The sequence below is a fragment of the Cherax quadricarinatus genome, chromosome 57 (assembly GCF_038502225.1).
Source record: "Cherax quadricarinatus isolate ZL_2023a chromosome 57, ASM3850222v1, whole genome shotgun sequence".
Lineage (NCBI taxonomy): Eukaryota > Metazoa > Arthropoda > Malacostraca > Decapoda > Parastacidae > Cherax > Cherax quadricarinatus.
In genome coordinates, this window is record NC_091348.1 from 21021530 (window position 1) to 21042772 (window position 21243).

A 21243-nucleotide genomic window follows, 5' to 3' on the forward strand; every position below is an offset into this window, starting at 1 on the left:
TTCCTGGAGGTGAAAGTACAGTGTCTGCACTTTGGAGTAATGTAGATGTTGCAGTTCAAATGTGTATGTGCTTCTCCCAAGGCAACTGAGTGAATTATGTTGAATGTGTTACTATTTGGGGGGGGGGGATGTCACCCTACCTTGGTGGGAAAAAGCTAATGTATCCAGTTTCAATATCACGAATCATCCAAGACCACCCCATTCCCCAGTAAACTACTTCCTACATACAGGTAATACAGATAATTAATATAGTGTATTAGCCGACTCAGATGGAGCAAACACTGATCATATCTATTTGCCAATAGTTTTAGAAATTCTTATTAATACAGCAGTGACCCATGTAAAATATATCCTAATTGCAAAGCATGATACATCTGCTGTACAACTACAGTGTCCTCCATAATTATAAATTATACTACTTAAATATTTTGTAACCATGTTTATGCCATTTTACTGCCTTAATATCATTTAATTGAATGACTTGAAATTCTCAGTATCCTTAAACACAATAGCTTTAAATCTTACTTATAAACTAAAAGATTTATGAAAAATTATGTTAATATGATTTTAGAATCTTATAAACTTTTATAGGATACTGCCTTTCAAATTTAAGTATCTTTTAGCCACAGGAAATTCTTCCCTGTACTGTGTTGAACAGCATACTAAAAAAGTATTACATTCTCCACACTAGGTATTACTGCATATTTAAAGATGTTTTTCATAATGATGCCACTTTCCCAGGTTTGAGCATTATACAAACCATAGGTTGAGGGAAGAAAAATAAGTCATTCCAATCTTAAAAAGTATAATTATTATTAAATAGTCACAATTAAACAAAACTACAAAAACAATCCAGGGTATTTTAGAGAGCAAATTGGAGTGCATGAAAATGGGGAAAATATTTTATCAAATATCTGCAGTTATAACAAAATAAGAGCAACTATGTCTTTACATACTTGCCGTGACTTCCACAGAAACAAACCCTATGTATTTTAATGTAATGTAATAAAACTATCTGTATATCTTTCTACAGCGAGACTTTAAGACAACCCTATTGCTCATCCATGTTTTTACTTCCCTGCTCTTCCTTAATCATTATCTTCCATTTAAACATTCCATTTCCTAGAAAAGTGAGAACAGAGGAATACAAGATACATTCCCCTATCAGTCAACTAAATTTGGTCTGGATATCTCCAATTTTTTTTCTAATACAGTACTGTACTTACTCTTTACTCGCTTTCACTTCTTCTAAAACTTTCTTTGGGGTTTTCCCATAGACAGCATCTAAAGTAAGGCCTGTGAGAAAAAACTGTTTTTAGTAAGTACACAATTCAACACTATCATATTATAATATAAAGGATCACAATACTGTATTTCTTTGACCAAGCAAGAAATACAAATTTTAAACTTATATATATAATTCTACCCACAAAATCCCTTCCCTGATATATAGTTTTTTTTTTACCCCTGATGACAATTATTAGAAAGCTACATGTATTTTTACCCATATAAGCCTTAAAACCTTTAGACAATGCCTAAACAATCACTTGGATCATTACATTTAATTAGATCAGATATGACCACAAAACAAGAGAGCTAAGGAGAAAAATACATGTACTTAATCATGAAAAATAGTAAACAGCTTGCCTGAAAATACAAAAGCCGTTCCAACCCACTGCCGTGGAGAGAGTGTATTGCCGAATAGTATAACTGACCCCAGTACAGTGAAGAATTTGCGAGTTGTAGTAACCACTGAGCATGGAAGGGGACCAAAATCACTCACCATCAAAAATATAAAGAACTGCAAAAAGAAAAAAATGTATTTATGAAACCTAAACATAATATTCATAGGCAATATATCTTAAGCTAAGGATACTTCAAGAGACATTTGATATCTTATTAATGACTGGGTTTAATGATACAGTACTATAAACAAATAAGCATTTTCTTCTAAACTGGCACTTTACTGTGTAAGAGGAAAAGGCAGGAATAAATGCAGCACTGGCCTGCAAGGTGTACCCCATGGCTCAGTTGTCAATGCATTAGTTGGATGCTGTGGGTGAAAAGTTTAAAGGACTTCATTGGAAATATGACAGACAGTCCCCTGTGATGAACTGACTTTCTCGGGTTATCCTGGGTGGTTAACCCTCCAGCTTAAAAATCTGAAATCTTATTTTAGCACACTAGACAATAAAAAGCACACCTTCTGGTGAGAAAGAGACTGTTTACAAAGAATCCATTACAATAATTAATGAATTTGCTCAAGTATAAAGTCCAGTCCTAGACGAAACTTCATAATGAAGGTTACTCAGCAAAGTCTTTCTCACTAATTTTCATCGAAGGTTTAATGTATATAATACAAAGGATTACAGCAGTGGAACAATCAAACTTGCCACCAGTTCATTAAAAAGGATTAAAATGCCTTCAGTCCAAACTCCTGATCATTTACCCAAGATCTGGAGACATGCTTTTTCTTCCTTATCTTATTCTGTTTAGAAGTTTACCTTCTACCACTCTCACTAAAAATGACAGTTGGATAGTTGCCAGACAGGTATTTGGATTTTCCACTCAGAATATAGTACTCTATTGGACTACCCTTGTCAAACACCATTTAATTAGCATTAACATACTTTTACTCTAATCCATTAAAATTTTTACCACTCTTAAGAGCCAGCAAGCAAAACAACCGTGCTAACATTGTTTTGGTAAATCATTATTCAGTAACACTCCACAATTACCACACATTGTTAAAGCTTTCTTTTTATAAACACTGATATCTGTAAAACCAGACCCCTCAAGGAAGGTTCCTTGATGTTGGTGAGGGGCTCTTGATTTAGGGAATTGGATCTGTGCTCCAGTTCCCCAAATTAAGCCTGAATGCCTTCCACATCCCCCCCCCCCCCAGGCGCTGTATAATCCTCCGAGTTTAGCGCTTCCCCCTTGATTGTAATAATAATAATGTAAAACCATTGCAATTTCAAAATTTTTCACTATACAGTAAAATTTTTAAGAGTTAAGTCTGCAAAAAGAGCACCTACAGAATACAATATACAGTGGAACCTCAAATATTGAACTTAATCTGTTCCAGGAGTTAGTTCTAAATTCGAAAAGTCTGAAAAGTGAAGTAATATTTCCCATAAGAAATAATGGAAATACAATTAATCCGTTCCAGAAACCCAAAAATATTCACAAAAAAAAATACATTTTATAGAGATTAATTATAGTTTTACATACACACAACATTGCTCAATTATGTATTAATAGATTTAAATAAACATATAAAATAACATTTTACTTACTTTTATTGAAGATTGGTGATGGCATCTGGAAGATCGGGAGGAGGAGAGAGGGAGTTGGGGTTTGTGTTTGGAAGGAGAATCCCCCTCCATGAGGACTTCAGGTATCAAAACTCTCTCTGGGGTTACTTCCCTTCTCTGTCTTTTAATGCCACTAGGACCAGCTTGAGAGTCACTGGACCCCTGTCTCACAAAATAACTGTCCACAGTACTGTTTCTGGTGCCTCTAAGATTTCCCTAAAATGGGACATGGTTCTGTCACTGAACTTGTTGCAAAGATGGCTTCTTTCAGCTTGCTCAGGGTGGTACTTCTCCACAAACATTTGGACATCATTCCACTTGGACATCATTCCAATTCTGTATTATTTCCTTCTTCACATCTATGGTGTTTTTCACTTTCTTTACCACAGGGGTACCACTAGTAAGTTTCTTTGGGCTCATTGTAGCTTATTTCACTATCCCACAAGCACTAAACATAATGAAATAATCATAAAATGTTTGAACGAGAGAGCATGTTAGTGTTCACTCAAGCATCAACAAAACCAGACTGGTTCACGGCGCCTGCGTGGGGGTGCGGGACAGAGCGGGCTGCCGGACAGGTCCGATACCCAGCGGTTCGAAAATAGGGGCGAGTTCGACAATAGGGACAAAGTTGGTTCGAAAAAAGGGTTCTATTTTCGAAGAGTTCGATAAGCTATACATTCGAAATGTGAGGTTCCACTGTATTCAACAGAGCAGATGGAAACAATAACAGAGTATGGAGGGGGTGTAACTATAACAGTATTTTAAGTTGTATACCTGGGCGAGGTAAACTTTCATGCAATATATTTACATTATATCATATATACATGTTTTCTCCACATTCAACTGAGTTATTCACACAAGACTTGCTGGCTTTACAACTCACCTGACCAAGAGCACTACAAATGCTGAAGATGAGCATCTTGGCGAGGACCTCTGGATAACGCTGAGCAAAGCTGACAAATGTGAAGATTTCACCAGTCACCAAGAGAGCTACCACAATGAGAAAGGCATTAAAAACATTATCTGATTATGCAAAGTGCTTCTTGCATTTATTTAGTAGTAAAAGTGACATTTACAGAGCAATTTGACCATGTACATCATTCAGTGCTTGTATAAAAAAAAATGATAGAAACTTATAGCTGGACTCAAGTCTTGGAGGTGGGAAGTACAGTGCCTGCACTCTGAAGGAGGGGCGGGGATATCTGAAGTTTTGAACTGTAGCATCAGCATGCCTCTGGCAAGACAGTGATGGCATGATTGATGGTGAAGGTGTTATTTCTTTTTAGGGTCACCCTACCTCAGGGGGAGATGGCCAAGGTGTTAAAAAATAAAGTATTAATTTGTACATAACATTGCTGTATGACCACTATGGGTTTAGAGCTCCCCCATGAATATAAAAATAATACATATACTACATAATAAAAACAAAGATAAAATTAATGAAAACTAAAACTTACAAGCATGAATAAAGCACACAAGTAAATACTACCATGCCAAGTCAAAATAACCAGCATCAATTAAATTATTAATGTTGAAAGATAATCCTAAAGGTTCCCTAACATCCTAACAGACACTCCAGTAATTACAAAAACATAAAGGTAGAAATGTCTAATTCGAAGGAAAACGTTAAAATGAATTCAAGTCAGTGGCACGCCACAAGCTAAAATGTTTCCTTCTCCGAGTCACCCTGCCTTGGGAAATGACTGAAATTAAAAAAAAAAAATGCCTCTTGCTGTATTTTATATCTGTTGTAGCTTGGACAACAATACCCAGCAGTCTTATCTTTGATCAGACCTTTTATCTAGATAGATATACACCTTCATGTAGTGCAGGTTATAACTGGACAAGATTCACTCCAGTTCCACCTAATGATCAAATAAGCTTACTTTTCTCAAGATTTAAGTGTTCTGTTTGCCATAGCTTGAATTCTAAAGAAAAGGAAAAACATCTTTTTTTTTATTCATACTCAGTACAAGAATACTTACCTATGGCTAAATATCCAATAGAGAAGAGGTTCATATTAAGCATCATGTGTCCAGATTTGGTCTTGGACTCTGCAATCATGCGTTCTTGAACTGCTCCTGTCAGCCCGTCCATAGTCAATGACAACAGCTAATAATAATAATACGTACTTTGTTACTCTCTGTTCCTTTTGACATTCTGTATAGTACTGCTAAAACATTTGTTCTTCTGGTGTACATATTAATATGCAAATATTATAATTTTTTTTATTGCATAAAAACTCTAAACTGATATTAGTGTTTTTAAGACAGTAGTGGCTTGAGTTATAAAACATTATTTCTAAAAGTATAGCATAATTCTTAGCAAAATGTGATAGTGGAAAACAAAGCAGCAAAAGCTGAAGCACAATATTAAACTTGTGATGAACACTTCGTGGAAGAATGGAAGAAGAAACAAGTTAAACTGATGAACACACTACAACAGAATAAAGTCAACACAACAAACATATGTAGAGCATTTAATGACAGACAGAAGGCAGCATCCAAGAGTAATTTTAATTATCCATGCTTAATATAGGAGGGCATTTTAGTAAATATTTACAAACTCTCCCATACCAATAATTCATTAAATCGTATAAAGATACAACTGTTCTGCCTTAATATAAATTTAGCAGAAATTCATATCAACCCTCAGAGCAAACATATAACAACCTGCTGCATTTCATTCTCATAAATTGTCTGCCAGCACACTGTTGATTCAAGGCTCTGAAGAGATACAAGCCACTAGGTGTAAAAAGTTTTATTTGTTAAAGTTTTCTGGTCACCAGATCATTTGTCAACATTTAACCATCCTAACATCATGTATAATGAGGGTGTTGTTTTCAACTATTAGAGAGCTTAGTGTCCACCCTACTGCTGAATATTCTCTGCCTTTTATGAGATTTGCTTACTGGCTGTTAACTAAGTATATGTTGATCCTGCAGTAATCAAGGGCACTGCACCTCATCAATACCATTTTCCTTGACATGATGTTATTGATGATGCTCAAAAAATTATATTACAAATCAATAACATGGAACAAGATGAAAAGAAGAGATAGAAAATTACATGAAATGAAATTCATGTCAAAGGAATGAAGGAAAAAGTTAAGCTATCAAATATAGCATAAGACTAAAAAAAAAGTATCCAATGCTATGGTAACAAATAGTATCAAAAGAAAAATATTAATAATAATTGTACCTAATTTAGGTAGTAGGTTGGTAGACAGCAACCGCCCAGGGAGGTACTACCGTCCTGCCAAGTGAGTGTAAAACGGAAGCTTGTAATTGTTTTACATGATGGTAGGATTGCTGGTGTCCTTTTTTCTGTCTCATAAACATGCAAGATTTCAGGTATGTCTTGCTACTTCTACTTACACTTAGGTCACACTACACATACATGCACAAGCATATATGTATATACACACCCCTCTGGGTTTTCTTCCATTTTTCTTACTAGTTCCTGTTCTTATTTATTTCCTCTTACCTCCATGGGGAAGTGGAACAGAATTCTTCCTCCGTAAGCCATGAGTGTTGTAAGAGGCGACTAAAATGCCGGGAGCAAGGGGCTAGTAACCTCTTCTCCTGTATATATATTACTAAATGTAAAAGGAGAAACTTTCGTTTTTCCTTTTGGGCCACCCCGCCTCGGTGGGATACAGCCGGTGTGTTGAAAGAAAGAAAGAATTGTACCTAATACAGAACTAACACAGCAATAAACCCACAGTTGCCCAGGAACCTTACTAAAAATATTTTGTTTTATCAAGACTATCTCTAATCACTATTTTCTCATACTGTGCTCTTTCCCTACTTTGCATAGTAAACCCTTGGTTTAACGAACTTTGGAAATATGGGACAAAAACCAGTGGGTCAAGTGATTCAGAAACTAAGTCCATTAGTTACAGAACTGTACATCACTTACAATCACAGCAAAACAATCTCATCTCTGTCCACCACAATCACCATTACCAGCCACTCTCTAACCCCCTACTACAGTACTCTGTTAAATGAACCTTGCACCTTTTCAGATTTCAACCCTGTCTCCTTGTCTATAAAAAATGAAACATTCACTACTTACTAGGAGTACCTCACCAAGTCCAATAACCACACCACCTGTAGATGCCGCTGCAGCCTTGGAGTCCTTATAAATAAACATCGCAACCCCTAGTGAAGGAAAACAGTTTTTAGCTAATAACCTCTATATATTAACCAGCATTCACAAAAGGAGAATAGGTAGTGCCATGGAACAGGCAGAGAAGAAAGAGTTGTTACAAAATATAAACATTATGAAATGGATACTTTTAGGGTAAGAAAATTCCCTGAATCTGAAAATAGCAATCAGATAAAATATAAATTACAATAATGAAACTAAGTATAAACTGTAAAAAGTAAGTATTTTCTCAGAAACACTACTTGCTGTACTTCATAAGTAAAAATGTGAATACCAGACAAGCTGTCAATGTGAGAAAAGAAGCAGAGGACTTAATAGACTAACAGGTTATACAGAACTTACCAACAACAATTAAGAAGATAAAGACATACTTCTTCCAAGTATAACTCTTGCGTCCCAAAATCACTCCCAAGACCATCACTGGAATGGGTTTACATGATTTTCCTACAACCTGAAATAAAAATAATTGTAAAAAAAAAAAAAAAAAAAGTGAACAGTTATGCAACTGTATGGCATTTTCAAATGCAAAATAAAAGAGTCTTGTCTTTCCTGAACATTACACACTCCCATTTTGTTCCTGAATTGGATCTGTGGCATAATCCAGCATTATACAGCTAAATCATTATTTTGCAATCATGCATATACAGTATTGTAGATTAAGACAGTCTATGCTTTTGTGGTTTTAAACCAAAGATGGGAGATATGCTTTGAATTATAGTAAACAAGAGATACCAGAGGCATGGCACTGGTTTGTCATGCACAGTCCACCAACCAGGGCAAAAAAAAAAAAAAAAAAAACTTAAACCACCAGCTACCTGTCGAAGGTTACTGACAAAAAATAGCACCCTTGGAACCTGGAGTGTAACCAATTTATCACATCTATGAACCGAGCCGAATGCATATAAAAACACAATAAATAAAATGTACTTTCCAGGCTATTATGACAATTTTGCTTTTTTTCATTTAGAATATACTACATGCATAAATAAAAACAGGTAATGTATGATTCTGGTGCCAGATACAATTCTTCAAATTCACTCAACTGAGCTCTAGCAAAGTATGTGGTGCAGAGAAATATTTTGGGCTCCCTTCATAAACTGCTTGGACAAAAATATAAATGGAGAAAAGCTGCTAAGGTAGGCTTTACTGCAATTGAAGGTTTTGTATTGACTTTAGTTCTCCAACTAGTAAACTGCTGTGCATGACTCACAAAATCATAACATGATTGCAAACAAACCTGGCCTGGAGTTTGAGGACTCACTTACCATGGGTTCAATCCCCATGTATTCCATGGTTTAACTGCTGTGCATACTTGGGGTTTGCAGTACTGAAGTAGTAGTACGTATAATTTTTACCATCTGATCATTGCCCACTAATGTAGAGTTAAAAAAAAAAAAAATTCTCATCACTAATTTAACAGTTCTCTTGCCAGAAGTACACCAATGTCACAATTCAAATGATTCTCCAAACTGCAACACTTGCCTGAAAAAGTCATAACCCATTTTCTTTTTCGGGCCACCCTACCTTGGTGGGAAATGACCAGTGTGTTAATAAAAAAATATGAAAAATCATCATTATCATGTAACCACAAAATAAATATAATACCTCAATGGAATGTGAAACAAATAAAATTACTGTACTTAATAAATGAAGATGAGCACTAACAGAAGCTCACTTGATGTGCACTACCAATACTACTAGCACACCATCACCCAAATCCTCTAACCCTGATCAGATACTCCTTTCCACCACCCACTTGAAATTTCTTAATAGCGCTTTCAATCACTTTCAGCTTCTTACTGATGTCCTACTAGTACAGTACAGTACTATTCATTACTATTAATAAAAATTAGCTATGCAGTAAAGTACATCTTACATTTTAACTAAACTCCTGCAGTTTTATCAGTCAGTAAAATCATTTTAAGTACAATTCACAAGGGTATACATGCTGATTTCAAACGTTACAGTATTAATAAAAAAAAATGGGAAAAACAAAACTAACAAGGAACAATAAGCAACAAACAAAAAGATATTGAATTTACTGATGAAATTTAAAAAATAATGAAGATAACAGATAAACAACTGACCTGTGTAGGGTAATTTATCCACTGAAGGGCCATATTGGAGGAGACCATGGCCAACAAATATGTGAGAGAGCACGAAGCATAGTACACACGACGAGTCGTATCTTCACCCTGGTCGAGGGCAAACTTCCCCACTTACAACACACAGATGCACAGGAAGTCCAGGAGGGCCATGGTTATTATTAGAAATGGTTACATTAATATATTGGGTACACTTCCACAAGTTTAACGAGTTCTTATTGGCATGACCACTGGTGTCTAGTTAGTTAGAATCAGTGACAATTAGGAAAGAGGATGTTCAACCTATGACTCTTTCAACAGAACAGTTCTGTTCTAAACATAATTTTTTTTTTTTTTTGTAAATTCATAATGCAGTAGTTAATCCTAAACTTTTGGCTACAATGCAGTGTAAATACAACATACAGGCGGCCCCACACTACAGCACTTCGCTTTGCAGCATTTCGTTAATGCAGTAGTTTACAATTATACCCATTCTTCATTTATTTAGACTCCCTACAATAAATATATCCACCACTTACTTTAAGCTAGGGATGAAAATATTTTAAAGTAAAATGTGCACTGTATGTACATTTTTTAGGCCTATCTCTAATGCTCATTTAATATATGATATTGTAAACATGTTGTCAGGCATTTAAATGCATTTGAAACTTAAAAAGGTTATGTTTCACTTCACAGCAATTTTCACTTTACAGCAGTAGCCTGAAACCTAACTTGCTACATAAGCAGGGCCATCCTGTATCCAAATATACTTACCATAATGAACCTAAATTCATTTTTTTTTTTTAAATCTAAGCACTATCAGAGAATGCAAAATATGCTTGCTACAAAATTTCCCAATATAAAAACATTTGCTTTCCAAAGCAGTCAAACAATACAGATAAAATAACTACATTTCTTAACTAATGACTAATCATGAAGAAATGTCATGAAATAATACAGGATACCCAAGCATTCATTTTCATTATATCCATCAATAATCATACTTCCATGTGTAATGCATATGTTCACTAAAAGAAAGTTATTCTATCTGGATCACAGTTTTTTGTTGATAAGTTCCTTATTAATTCGTCTCACATAGATGAGTTTAGTGTGTGTGCTTTTCTTCTGGCCACTACTAGTAATTCAAATAATTTCACAGCTACAATTAGCTTATAACCTAAGCCAATAACGCTCATAAATAATGTAGAAATCCAAGTATAATATTGTACACACACACAGGTTGACAAATATACACTTTTTTTTTTTTTTTTTTTTTCAACAAGTCGGCCGTCTCCCACCGAGGCAGGGTGACCCAAAAAAGAAAGAAAATCCCCAAAAAGAAAATACTTTCATCATCATTCAACACTTTCACCACACTCGCACATTATCACTGTTTTTGCAGAGGTGCTCAGAATACAACAGTCTAGAAGCATAAACATATAAAGATACACAACATATCCCTCCAAACTGCCAATATCCCAAACCCCTCCTTTAAAGTGCAGGCATTGTACTTCCCATTTCCAGGACTCAAGTCCGACTATATGAAAATAACCGGTTTCCCTGAATCCCTTCACTAAATATTACCCTGCTCACACTCCAACAGATCGTCAGGTCCCAAGTACCATTCGTCTCCATTCACTCCTATCTAACACGCTCACGCACGCTTGCTGGAAGTCCAAGCCCCTTACCCACAAAACCTCCTTTACCCCCTCTCTCCAACCCTTTCGAGGACGACCCCTACCCCGCCTTCCTTCCCCTATAGATTTATATGCTTTCCATGTCATTCTACTGTGATCCATTCTCTCTAAATGACCAAACCACCTCAACAACCCCTCTTCTGCCCTCTGACTAATACTTTTATTAACTCCACACCTTCTCCTAATTTCCACACTCCGAATTTTCTGCATAATATTTACACCACACATTGCCCTTAAACAGGACATCTCCGCTGCCTCCAACCGTCTCCTCGCTGCTGCATTTACCACCCAAGCTTCACACCCATATAAGAGTGTTGGTACTACTATACTTTCATACATTCCCTTCTTTGCCTCCATAGATAACGTTTTTTTGACTCCACATATACCTCAACGCACCACTCACCTTTTTTCCCTCATCAATTCTATGATTAACCTCATCCTTCATAAATCCATCCGCCGACACGTCAACTCCCAAGTATCTGAAAACATTCACTTCTTCCATACTCCTCCTCCCCAATTTGATATCCAATTTTTCTTTATCTAAATCATTTGACACCCTCATCACCTTACTCTTTTCTATGTTCACTTTCAACTTTCTACCTTTACACACATTCCCAAACTCATCCACTAACCTTTGCAATTTTTCTTTAGAATCTCCCATAAGCACAGTATCATCAGCAAAAAGTAACTGTGTCAATTCCCATTTTGAATTTGATTCCCCATAATTTAATCCCACCCCTCTCCCAAACACCCTAGCATTTACTTCCTTTACAACCCCATCTATAAATATATTAAACAACCATGGTGACATTACACATCCCTGTCTAAGACCTACTTTTACCGGGAAGTAGTCTCCCTCTCTTCTACACACCCTAACCTGAGCCTCACTATCCTCATAAAAACTCTTTACAGCATTTAATAACTTACCACCTATTCCATATACTTGCAACATCTGCCACATTGCTCCTCTATCCACTCTATCATATGCCTTTTCTAAATCCATAAATGCAATAAAAACTTCCCTATCTTTATCTAAATACTGTTCACATATATGCTTCAATGTAAACACCTGATCTACACATCCCCTACCCACTCTAAAACCTCCTTGCTCATCCGCAATCCTACATTCTGTCTTACCTCTAATTCTTTCAATTATAACCCTACCGTACACTTTTCCTGGTATACTCAGTAAGCTTATTCCTCTATAATTTTTACAGTCTCTTTTGTCCCCTTTCCCTTTATATAAAGGGACTATACATGCTCTCTGCCAATCCCTAGGTACCTTCCCCTCTTTCATACATTTATTAAACAAAAGTACCAACCACTCCAACACTATATCCCCCCCTGCTTTTAACATTTCTGTCATGATCCCATCAGTTCCAGCTGCTTTACCCCCTTTCATTTTACGTAATGCCTCACGTACCTCCCCCACACTTACATTCTGCTCTTCTTCACTCCTAAAAGATGGTATACCTCCCTGACCAGTGCATGAAATTACTGCCTCTGTTTCTTCCTTAACATTTAAAAGTTCCTCAAAATATTCTCGCCATCTACCCAATACCTCCATCTCCCCATCTACTAACTCCCCTACTCTGTTTTTAACTGACAAATCCATATTTTCCCTAGGCTTTCTTAACTTGTTTAACTCACTCCAAAATTTTTTCTTATTTTCATTAAAATTTCTTGACAGTGCCTCTCCCACTCTATCATCTGCTCTCCTTTTGCACTCTCTCACCACTCTCTTTACCTTTCTTTTACTCTCCATATACTCTGCTCTTCTTATAACACTTCTGCTTTGTAAAAACCTCTCATAAGCTACCTTTTTCTCTTTTATCACACCCTTTACTTCATCATTCCACCAATCACTCCTCTTTCCTCCTGCCCCCACCCTCCTATAACCACAAACTTCTGCCCCACATTCTAATACTGCATTTTTAAAACTATTCCAACCCTCTTCAACCCCCCCACTACTCATCTTTGCACTAGCCCACCTTTCTGCCAATAGTCGCTTATATCTCACCCGAACTTCCTCCTCCCTTAGTTTATACACTTTCACTTCCCTCTTACTTGTTGTTGCCACCTTCCTCTTTTCCCATCTACCTCTTACTCTAACTGTAGCTACAACTAAATAATGATCTGATATATCAGTTGCCCCTCTATAAACATGTACATCCTGGAGCCTACCCATCAACCTTTTATCCACCAATACATAATCTAATAAACTACTTTCATTACGTGCTACATCATACCTTGTATATTTATTTATCCTCTTTTTCATAAAATATGTATTACTTATTACCAAATTTCTTTCTACACATAGCTCAATTAAAGGCTCCCCATTTACATTTACCCCTGGCACCCCAAATTTACCTACTACTCCCTCCATAACATTTTTACCCACTTTAGCATTAAAATCCCCAACCACCATTACTCTCACACTTGATTCAAAACTCCCCACGCATTCACTCAACATTTCCCAAAATCTCTCTCTCTCCTCTACACTTCTCTCTTCTCCAGGTGCATACACGCTTATTATAACCCACTTTTCACATCCAATCTTTATTTTACTCCACATAATCCTTGAATTAATACATTTATAGTCCCTCTTTTCCTGCCATAGCTTATCCTTCAACATTATTGCTACTCCTTCTTTAGCTCTAACTCTATTTGAAACCCCTGACCTAATCCCATTTATTCCTCTCCACTGAAACTCTCCCACCCCCTTCAGCTTTGTTTTCACTTAAATATACACGTAGACCTTAATATACATCAAACTGTTACTAAAAGCTTATGCTATGTGAATTTTTTAAGATTATGAGCATTAAATGGTAAATATCATGCTGAATGCAGAGCACATATGTTTTGCCTAAGCTTAGAGTATGCAAAGCATAATCCCTAACTTTGGTAGAATCGTCCAATATACTGTAGTAGTAAACTTGGTTTGATAATCAAATACTAAAGCAATGAGTCTTCAATGATCACACTACCTACTTATACAGTATTATGCATTCAAAATATATTTTTTGCATCTTTTTTTTGTATCAAATGAATTACACATATACAACGAAACCTTAGTTTTCGTATTACCTAGTATGCATGTAAAACTATAGTTATATGTACTCTTAAAATGTATTTTTTGTTAATATTTTTGGGTGTCTGGAATGGATTAATTGGATTTACATTATTTCTTATGAGAAATATTAACAAAAAATACATTTTATAAAGAATAACCTGGGTATGCAAAAGAAGAAAATTAAAAGTGAATACAGGAAAGAGTAAGGTTATGAGGATAAAAAGATTAGGTGATGAAAGATTGAATATCAGATTGGAGAGAGAGAGTATGGAGGAGGTGAATGTATTCAGATATTTGGGAGTGGACATGTCAGCGGATGGGTCTATGAAAGATGAGGTGAATCATAGAATTGATGAGGGGAAAAGGGTGAGCGGTGCACTTAGGAGTCTGTGGAGACAAAGAACTTTGTCCTTGGAGGCAAAGAGGGGAATGTATGAGAGTATAGTTTTACCAACGCTCTTATATGGGTGTGAAGCATGGGTGATGAATGTTGCAGCGAGGAGAAGGCTGGAGGCAGTGGAGATGTCATGTCTGAGGGCAATGTGTGGTGTGAATATAATGCAGAGAATTCGTAGTTTGGAAGTTAGGAGGAGGTGCGGGATTACCAAAACTGTTGTCCAGAGGGCTGAGGAAGGGTTGTTGAGGTGGTTTGGACATGTAGAGAGAATGGAGCGAAACAGAATGACTTCAAGAGTGTATCAGTCTGTAGTGGAAGGAAGGCGGGGTAGGGGTCGGCCTAGGAAAGGTTGGAGGGAGGGGATAAAGGAGGTTTTGTGTGAGAGGGGTTTGGACTTCCAGCAGCCATGCGTGAGCGTGTTTGATAGGAGTGAATGGAGACAAATGGTTTTTAATACTTGACGTGCTGTTGGAGTGTGAGCAAAGTAACATTTATGAAGGGGTTCAGGGAAACCGGCAGGCCGGACTTGAGTCCTGGAGATGGGAAGTACAGTGCCTGCACTCTGAAGGAGGGGTGTTAATGTTGCAGTTTAAAAACTGTAGTGTAAAGCACCCTTCTGGCAAGACAGTGATGGAGTGAATGATGGTGAAAGTTTTTCTTTTTCGGGCCACCCTGCCTTGGTGGGAATCGGCCAGTGTGATAATAAAAAAAATAACTATAGTTATACATACAAACTAGGGCATACAAAAACTGATGTTCCACTGTATTTGCAACAACCATTAATATTTAAATATGTCTCCTATTGAAAAATTTTAAGAGCTTCCTGAAACTTTACCATCCCATATGATTTAAATGAAAAACAGCCCTCATTTATGTTAAGAAAAAAAAGCTTTTAAAAGATAATCTTCATTAATACAATACATCATTTTCATCATTAGTATTACAGTAAGTCAGAATTTATTCCAGTATTTATCTTTCTGTTTCATGCAGTATGTGAATACCACACTGCAGTACTTATCAATGGCTGGCTGGCATGCAAATTTAAATATGAAAATTGCCTTTTTCTAATTTTCACATACAATTTGATCTGAATATCAAAAAAATTGTATTGTACTTGTACATGAATTCTAATCTAACATGCTTGGCATAAGTGAATGTATCCATGTTGAGAGTGCTAAACCCACAGGAGTCAGACAGCAGGCTCAAGTGGAACCTCTTGCTTAGCATTAGTAACCATATAGCAAATTATGCCTTACACTAGCTCTGCTGCCAAGCAAAATTTAGCACACCAAATACAGTAGCAATGAAGTGCTGATTTATTAATGCATATATCTGTTAATTCTGAGAATTCATGAAGTGTAGATTTGACTGATAAGCATCATACTGTAAAATTAATCTTAAAAGATAAAAAAAAAAAAATGGATACTATGTACAATTAATCATTCCTGTGAGATGCTAATAAAAAATACAGCCTGATTAAGAAATGAAAAAGACACTTCTATGAAGGTAGAAAAAGATTTTAACAATAGACAAAAGAAATACATATACATGTATTGAAAAAATGAAGTAGAGAAAACTACAGTGGGCTCTTAACTGAAATACGAGTAAGGCCTTGATTTAATGGACTAATAATGGGAATGAGAGTTTGGTAATGGCAATTATGGTGGATGGAGACAAGACTGTGTTGCCATGATCATAACAATAATGAATAATTTTATAACAGACTCTGTCCGCCATTTCCAAACCGACTAACCCAGGAGATTTTTGTCCTGTATTTCCGAAATCCCTTAAATCGAGATCCACTAAATCGAGGGTTTACAGTATTTCTAAACTTTGACAACAGCATGTTAAAACAATGACAGACCCAAAAGAATGAAGACTACCGTGATACATTATAATTATCAGAAGAAATACACATTGCAATAGAAAACAAAAAACGACACTGAAGAATACAGTTTTACATAAAAATGTGCATTACACCAGTGAATGAGCAACATTATAAGAAAGAAAGCAAGTGTTATATGAAAAAAATGGCATCCTCTTTCCAAATATTGTACTCTTAATAAGATGTCTATACAAGTTTTTATAACAATGTTCTAATATGTGTAATGACAAACAATTCCTTACCATCAGCAAAAGTGGACACTGAAGCCTGTTAGGCATGCAGAGTGCTAAGGGACAGCCATCAACTAGTCATGCACACACATGGGAAAAACAAATTTAATACTCACTTATTTTTGCATATATGGCATTTATGATACACTGGAAAAATACAAGTGCTAGAGAATATGTAAATTTTTCTTTCTCTTCCCCATAACGTGTGCGAGTACTGAAAAGTAAGAGACGATGAAAAATATTACTCAACTTCCAACCCTCAATCAGTTTTGTCATGACACCATATTAAAATCCTAAACAGGCACAACCATTCTATACCAAGAATGAGTACCATACTGGAGTTGACATTTAACCAAAAAAACCTATTTCAGTGAAGCATAACGTACTGTATCCCACTAAATGAGATTTGTGCAGTTGTATAAATTATAGATTTAAGGTGACTACATATATCTTGCAGTGCTAAACCCTTCAAGGAACCAGAGCTATACTTCCCTTACCTGGATCAATCCTGCTGCTGGATCAGTTATACCTACCCTTGTAAAGTAAAAATCATTTCTAGATTATATACAATAGAAATACAGGTAGTCAATAATAGTCGAGGTACAAGCAAAGGCATGCCAATACAGTAAAACTGTGGAAATATTTATTGTAATCAAAGTGAACCCCTCAAAGAAGGTTTTTTGATGTTGGTGAGGGGGCTCTTGATCTAAGGAATTGGAGCAATTCTCCAGTTCTTTGAATCAAGCCTGAATGCCTTCCATATCCCAAGGCACTGTATGACCCTTATGGGTTTAGTACTTCCCCATGAATTCAATAATAGAGTGAAGTGTTAAACCCATAGGAGTCATATAGCAACTGAAGGAATGGGAAGCATTCACCTTGAATAATAGGAAGGGGAGAAATTCAGATCTTTAGATTAAGAGAATAAAACAATACAAAATGGAAATCTTGCTTCATGGAACCCCTTGAAAGATAACATGAATTGTTCCAGTCATGGTATTGTGCCTTTTTATTCTTTTAAAACATATGAAGTTAGTGCTATTGGTCAACAGGTTTTTACTGTTGTTTTACAACCATTTTTGTGAAGTGGTGCAATATCACTGGTGTTTAATGAATGACCACTTGTGTCCAGGCACCTTGTCCATACAATAAGAAAGGTCCAAGACAGTCGCTTCTTGCAATTTTTGATGAATATGGAATTCCATGAGCCTAGTCCTGGGGCAGAATGCATGGGCATTATTATTATTATTATTATTATTATTATAATTAGGGGGAAGCATTAAACCTGTAGGGCTTATACAGCCCCTGTGGGAGGGATGTGGAAGGTATTCAGACTTAATTTAGGGAACCGGAGCACAGATCCAATTCCCTAGATCAAAAGCCCCTCACCAGCGTCAAGGAAGCTTCCCTGAGGGGATGGGCATTGCAGATGCCTTCTTCCAAGTCAACTGGAGATAGGACTCTGAAGAAGCAATTGATAGAATGTACATGCACTCTGCAAAGGAATAATATTCTGAAGGACACACTTTATAGACACATTGTTTCAGTGTGTTCAGCAAAAAAAAGGTTCTGAATAATGACTTAATATTCCTCCAAGTGCGGTATGAGCCCTATAAGTTTAGTTCTCCTCCCTAAATGTAATTATTATATTCATGGGGGAGTGCTAAAACCAGAGGGGTTAAGACTATTCAAGGAACTGAACCTGTCCAATTCCTTGAATGAAGTTTCTTATATCAATAACCTCTCACCAGCACCCAGGCACCTCCCTTGATGGGCCGGGATATAATAATAGTAATAATAATAATAATAATAATAATAATAATAATAATAATAATATTAATAATACATGTAATACAATCAGAACTAAGCGCTAAACCCGGCCCTGGATGTAATAATTTGTATACCTGTTCTCTTGATCGGAAACCAAATACCAAGTCAACTTTTTAGCATCAGTAAGTTCATTTAGGTACACAAGTAAAATTTTCATAGTGTAATTTACCCAGGATAACCAAAAATAGGTCAGACTTACATTGACTCTTGTAACACGCCATAATAGAAGTAGAGGAAGAAAATGCCACCGGCATATATGAGGAACTTGGCCCTATGGAAGAGTCCCTGGTCACTCTCGGTCATGACTCCTGCAGGTGTGTGTGCAGCAGGTGAAGGAATAGTGGAGGTCGTCCTCCAGTAACCTCTGCTCTGGCGGCTTTGCTTGCTGGGAGTTGTTAATGGCCACCAAAGTTAACGTCTTATTGAACCCTATTGGCCGGGAATTCGGGGAAAAATATGTTGCGGAAACTATAAAGGAAACAAAAAGGTTTGCCCCGGAAAGAGAAACAGGATCAAGGTGCCAGTTAGATCAGGTGAACCGTCTTGCCTCAACCTCAGCAGAGTCAGTTGTCCACACACACAAGCGCGTCCACCTGAGTCAACAACAACAGGCTTTTAATATTCCTAGAAGGAGGTGCGTCATGGCGCCTAGAGCCAGTACTGAGCTGTCTAAGACACGACAAGTGTCCCGGGGAGCAAACAAGTTAAATTTCAACACTGATACTTGAGGCAGGGGTGGAGGAGAACGTCTGCACTTCACCAACACCGGTGCAGAAGTGCCCTCAATTAAGGGCCCTCCAGGTGCCAGTATAAATGGAAGAGTAAAACACAGGAGTTCAAGTAGAATCCAATACCTTTCATGCGCTTTAGGAACCGGTTCCCTTCTGCTACGTGGCGATGAACGTCTATATTAAAACCAATAAATGTTTCTAGACGTGTTCCTCCTTCATTTGTGAAGTCCATCCTCAGTGCTATTAACAGCACCTAACTAACAAAGCAAGTAAACAAATAAAACAAATTATACTAGTTATGGTTAGTAGAATTTTAGGTCCTGATCAGAACTAACTTAGCATATTATTATGTAAAATAGAGTCATGAACACCCTGGCAACGTGTTATATACATGTACTTGTTTACTCCCTGATGTACACGGGTTGTATGGAGGTAAAATGTAAACTAGTGCCAGAGTTAAGAGAGTAGCATTAATCTTTAACTATTACCGTTACTGCCCAAATTTTTATTTTGGAAGATATTAGCAAAAATAATTTTTGGTATTAGCGGCACATCAGAGCCAATCAACGAAGATGCCCCATTCTCATACTTACCGCTTACCTGGAGAGAGAGTGTTCCGGGGGTCAACACCCCCGCGGCCCGGTCTGTGACCAGGCCTCCTGGCTGAAGAAGGATATTTTAAAAAATAAATTATCGATCAGCTCTGCGTAACTTATGTCTTGCCTAAATGAGAAACATCTAAAGTAAACTAAATAGATAAGTGTCATATATGGCGCTGGAGGAGGAAGAGTGCAGGTAAGCGACTACATGTCACCAACATTAATAGATTTAACCAGGAATGTTCTGCATAATTATGGGTTTTCTGCATACACACAGAGCCGGAGTAAGATTTTATAGGCCTCTGGGCTACAGGTACTGTGAAGTCCCCAGTGATATTTTCAGAAGGAAAAAAAAAATAATCACAACAGTCAAGAGTTGATAATATACGTGTTGTAATAACATACTATAATTATGAACGTACAGCAGTAACTGAGAACACATCTCAATGTCTGGAGGCCCTCCAGCTGGCGGAGGACCCTGGGCTGCAGCCCCTGGATAAGATAAGATAAGATTTCGTTTGGATTTTTAACCCCGGAGGGTTAGCCACCCAGGATAACCCAAGAAAGTCAGTGCGTCATCGAGGACTGTCTAACTTATTTCCATTGGGGTCCTTAATCTTGTCCCCCAGGATGCGACCCACACCAGTCGACTAACACCCAGGTACCTATTTGCTGCTAGGTGAACAGGACAACAGGTGTAAGGAAACGTGTCGAAATGTTTCCACCCGCCGGGAATCGAACCCGGGCCCTCCGTGTGTGAAGCGGGAGCTTTAGCCACCAGGCCACCGGCCCTCCAGCTGGCGGAGGACCCTGGGCTGCAGCCCCTGGAGGCCCTCCAGCTGGCGGAGGACCCTGGGCTGCAGCCCCTGGAGGCCCTCCAGCTGGCGGAGGACCCTGTGCTGCAGCCCCTGGAGGCCCTCCAGCTGGCGGAGGACCCTGGGCTGCAGCCCCTGGAGGCCCTCCAGCTGGCGGAGGACCCTGTGCTGCAGCCCCTGGAGGCCCTCCAGCTGGCGGAGGACCCTGTGCTGCAGCCCCTGGAGGCCCTCCAGCTGGCGGAGGACCCTGGGCTGCAGCCCCTGGAGGCCCTCCAGCTGGCGGAGGACCCTGGGCTGCAGCCCCTGGAGGCCCTCCAGCTGGCGGAGGACCCTGTGCTGCAGCCCCTGGAGGCCCTCCAGCTGGCGGAGGACCCTGGGCTGCAGCCCCTGGAGGCCCTCCAGCTGGCGGAGGA

At 37.8% G+C, this 21243-nt stretch overlaps 1 protein-coding gene across 1 annotated transcript; it reads right to left on the reverse strand.

The window, feature by feature from the left end:
• Positions 1–788: 788 nt before the first annotated feature.
• meigo (Solute carrier family 35 member B1 homolog meigo) lies at positions 789–19132 on the reverse strand. Its single transcript, XM_053783243.2, has 9 exons — positions 18885–19132; positions 16972–17069; positions 9577–9707; positions 7832–7940; positions 7397–7482; positions 5306–5432; positions 4204–4310; positions 1648–1801; positions 789–1296 (listed from the first exon to the last, which is right to left on the reverse strand). Exons 1-9 carry the CDS (start codon positions 18986–18988, stop codon positions 1223–1225), a joined length of 990 nt encoding a protein of 329 aa, XP_053639218.2. The 5' UTR covers positions 18989–19132; the 3' UTR covers positions 789–1222.
• Between the last annotated feature and the right edge of the window lie 2111 nt (positions 19133–21243).

What these genes read in the sequence shown, in the direction of transcription:
- meigo (XM_053783243.2), bottom strand. Translation starts at nt 18,988, where the DNA reads ATGACCGAGAGTGACCAGGGACTCTTCCATAGGGCCAAGTTCCTCATA. An exon ending in GGATAAATTACCCTACACAG is followed by an intron (nt 7,941 to 9,576) that starts GTCAGTTGTTTA and finishes TTTTTATTTCAG; the next exon opens with GTTGTAGGAAAATCATGTAA. An exon ending in GACTTGGTGAGGTACTCCTA is followed by an intron (nt 5,433 to 7,396) that starts GTAAGTAGTGAA and finishes TATTATTATTAG; the next exon opens with CTGTTGTCATTGACTATGGA.